The sequence below is a fragment of the Triticum aestivum genome, chromosome 3A (assembly GCF_018294505.1).
Source record: "Triticum aestivum cultivar Chinese Spring chromosome 3A, IWGSC CS RefSeq v2.1, whole genome shotgun sequence".
NCBI classification, from domain to species: domain Eukaryota; kingdom Viridiplantae; phylum Streptophyta; class Magnoliopsida; order Poales; family Poaceae; genus Triticum; species Triticum aestivum.
The window spans coordinates 686,986,431-686,989,411 of record NC_057800.1 but is presented as its reverse complement, the minus strand read 5'-3'; the positions used below and the strand labels follow the sequence as shown (position 1 = coordinate 686,989,411).

At 52.9% G+C, this 2,981-nt stretch overlaps 1 protein-coding gene across 1 annotated transcript; it reads right to left on the bottom strand.

The window, feature by feature from the left end:
• Positions 1-433: 433 nt before the first annotated feature.
• LOC123059100 (CBL-interacting protein kinase 4-like) lies at positions 434-1,888 on the bottom strand. The gene has a single exon (XM_044481742.1). It carries the CDS (start codon positions 1,807-1,809, stop codon positions 511-513), a length of 1,299 nt encoding a protein of 432 aa, XP_044337677.1. The 5' UTR covers positions 1,810-1,888; the 3' UTR covers positions 434-510.
• Between the last annotated feature and the right edge of the window lie 1,093 nt (positions 1,889-2,981).

The window sequence follows — 2,981 nt, the reverse complement described above, 5'->3', positions numbered from 1 at the left end:
ACTACCTAAAGAGTAGTATATGTAGTATCCAAACATTCTTATATACTACATACTACGCGTATATACTCTCCGATTTGATAGATACTACATACAACGTACAAAACTCAAGTGGTGGTAACTACCACCGGTGGTAGCAAAAATTTGTCCAAAATATATGTTCTGATGAATCTAATGAGGGTAATTCAATGTTATTGATTTTGATATACTTTTCTGCGAACTTGGTCAAACTTAAAGAAGTTAGACTTAGGACAAACCTTGAACTTTAAATATTTTGGAAGGGAGGGAGTAGAACTTCGTTTCAGTTTCTTAATTTCGTAGGTCCTACTATCTTTACTTAATGAATTCACATGGTTGCCCAAAAAGGTGTATATGTACGTTGTAATATCCAAAACAGAAATCAAGAAAATAAATAAACAAGCTAGATATTCACATATATATTTGATATACTAGAGTACTTTTTTATACGTCCGTTAACTAGTTAAGCTTTCAAACAACTTCTTCTAAATTAAACTAAACTTGTTGCAAATCCTCACTGCTATCCCAAGCCCTAAGTACACCATCCCCTAGCTCTACCCTCAACTGATCCCAGCTAAACACTCGAACCTCTCCGTCGTCCATCTCCAGCCGCATCTCGACGAGCATCAGCGGCGGCTCCAGCTCCGAAATCTCCACCGATATCGTCAGCCCCCCTAGAGGACAGCGCTGGCACTCCCTTCCTTTCTTCCCCACCACGACCACGTACCCGAGCTTCCTGCCCGCCCGGCCGAGCTGCTCCAGCGTCTGCTCCGGCGACGCCGTCGTCACGAACCGCTTCTCCTTGCTCCTCCTGCTCTCGCCGAACATCCCGGACAGATCGAGCCACTGCGACGTGGATATGATGTCGAACGCGTTCACTGACGGCGCCCGGAACGCCAGCGCGCGCTCCGGCTGGCTGTCGAGGAGGCCTTCAAGGTGCGAGTCGAGGCTGAGGGAGCGCTTGACGAACCATGGGTGTGTCCCCGCTAGAGCCTCTACGGCGACGCGGGTTTCCGGGTTCGGGTCGAGCAGGCGGTGCAGCAGTCGGCTCGTTGGCGGGGACACCCACGGCGGGACCACGTATTGCCGGCGGCACGCCTTCCGGCACATATCGGGGATATTAGCGTCGTCGAAGGGCAGGCGGCCGGCGACGAGGACGAAGAGCGTGACTCCGCAGGACCACGCGTCGGCCTTGGCGCCGTCGTATGCCTTGTTGCGGAGCACCTCCGGCGCGGCGTAGGCCGCCGTGCCGCAGGCGGTGTGGAGGCGGCCGTCCTCCCGGAACGAGTCTGGGAGCGCCGAGAGGCCGAAGTCGGAGACCTTGAGGTTGCCGGCGCCGTCGAGGAGGAGGTTCTGCGGCTTGAGGTCGCGGTGCGTCACGCCGCGCGCGTGACAGTGGGCGAGCGCCACCGTGAGCTGCACGAACACGCGCCGCGCGGCCTTCTCCGAAAACCGGTGGCTTGGCAGAGCGGCGAGCCTGGACTGAAGGTCGCCGCGGGGGGCGAGCTCCATGACGAGGTAGATGCTGGCGCGAGTTGCGAGCACCTCGTGGAGGCGGAGCACTCCCGGGTGGCGAAGCCGGCGCATGGCCTCCACCTCCTGGAGCACGCGAGGCGCCATGCCCTCCGTGCCCATCACCTCCGCCTTGTCGATGACCTTCACCGCCACCGGCTCGCCGCCGGTCACCGTGTGCGCGAGGTAGACCTTGGCGAACGTGCCGCGGCCGAGCAGACGCCCGAGCTCGTACTTGCCGAGCAGCGGCGTGCCGCTGCTCTTCTTCCTCCTGCCGTTCATGGCGTACGCCCACACGCGTACGTGCAGCTTAGCTCGAAATTAAGAACACCTCAAAGTTTGCTATGGAGTAACAAATGTATGTCTGTGGATGTAGTAGCATTAGGTGACGGTGTTGGGTTTTATATGGCTGAGTGAGTTGGCTGGCTGTGTAGTTGTTTAGATAACTACTAGGGTTTATGGCTTTGTTATCCATGGTTAATTCTAGAGTAAAATACACCACAAGTCCCAAAACTATTTGAAGACTGTCAAGTTAGTCCTAATACTATGAAAATGCATATTCGGGTCCTAAAAGTTTTATAAGTGTGTCATCTCGTAGTCCTATCCGTGTTGCATCAGCATTGACTGCACCGGCTTCTTTTTTGCACAATACCCCCCCCCCCCCCCCACACACACACACAAAAGGTTATCTCTCTTTCCTTTTTCTTTTTAAGAATCAAAGGTTTTCTCTTCTAATTTTGTGGCCCTCCCCTTGCACACATCTTCTCGCTTGCCTTCCTCTCCACCTTTGACGGCCACTGTCCACCTCGGTGCCCAAGTGTTGTAACCATCCTGACGTCTACCGTCGCTGCCCAGGTAGGACCGTTTTGCTAGGGAGAAAGTGGGGTCCAAAATTTTGCGTCGAGGTGGAAGAAGGAGGAATGAGGATGGAGCATGTCTGCTGATTGTTGCCACCGCCGTCCTCCCACGTACGTCGTCGTTGCCACGGCTTTCGGGGAAGACAGTCGCCGCCGCGTGGGAAAGGGGTCTGGGGCCGTCATGTAGGAGAGCACAATCGGCTGCGATTGGATCATGCGAGATAATCAGGGGAATGCGATGGCTAGACGACATCCGGGTGGATTTTGAGCAAAAGTGGAGGGTTACAAAGTGAGATGAGAGGTTTTGTGGGAAAAAAAACTCGCCGCATGGCCGTGGTCAACCCGCACCCCATGCAACTCAAAGCTGATGCAACACGGATAGAACTACGGGTGACACATTTAGCAAACATTTAAGACTCATACATGCATTTTGTTGTATTAGGACTAACTTGACGCCCCTAAAATAGTTTTAGGATTTTTGTTGTATTTTACTCTTAGTTCTACATGTGTTGATACATTGTCCCTCCTTCCATGAGAGTCTTTTTGAAAAAAACGGAGATAAAAAATTGTTGATAATTACGAAGTCGAAACCAAACC

Coding starts and splice junctions, on each gene's coding strand:
- LOC123059100 (XM_044481742.1), bottom strand. CDS start 1,809: ATGAACGGCAGGAGGAAGAAGAGCAGCGGCACGCCGCTGCTCGGCAAG.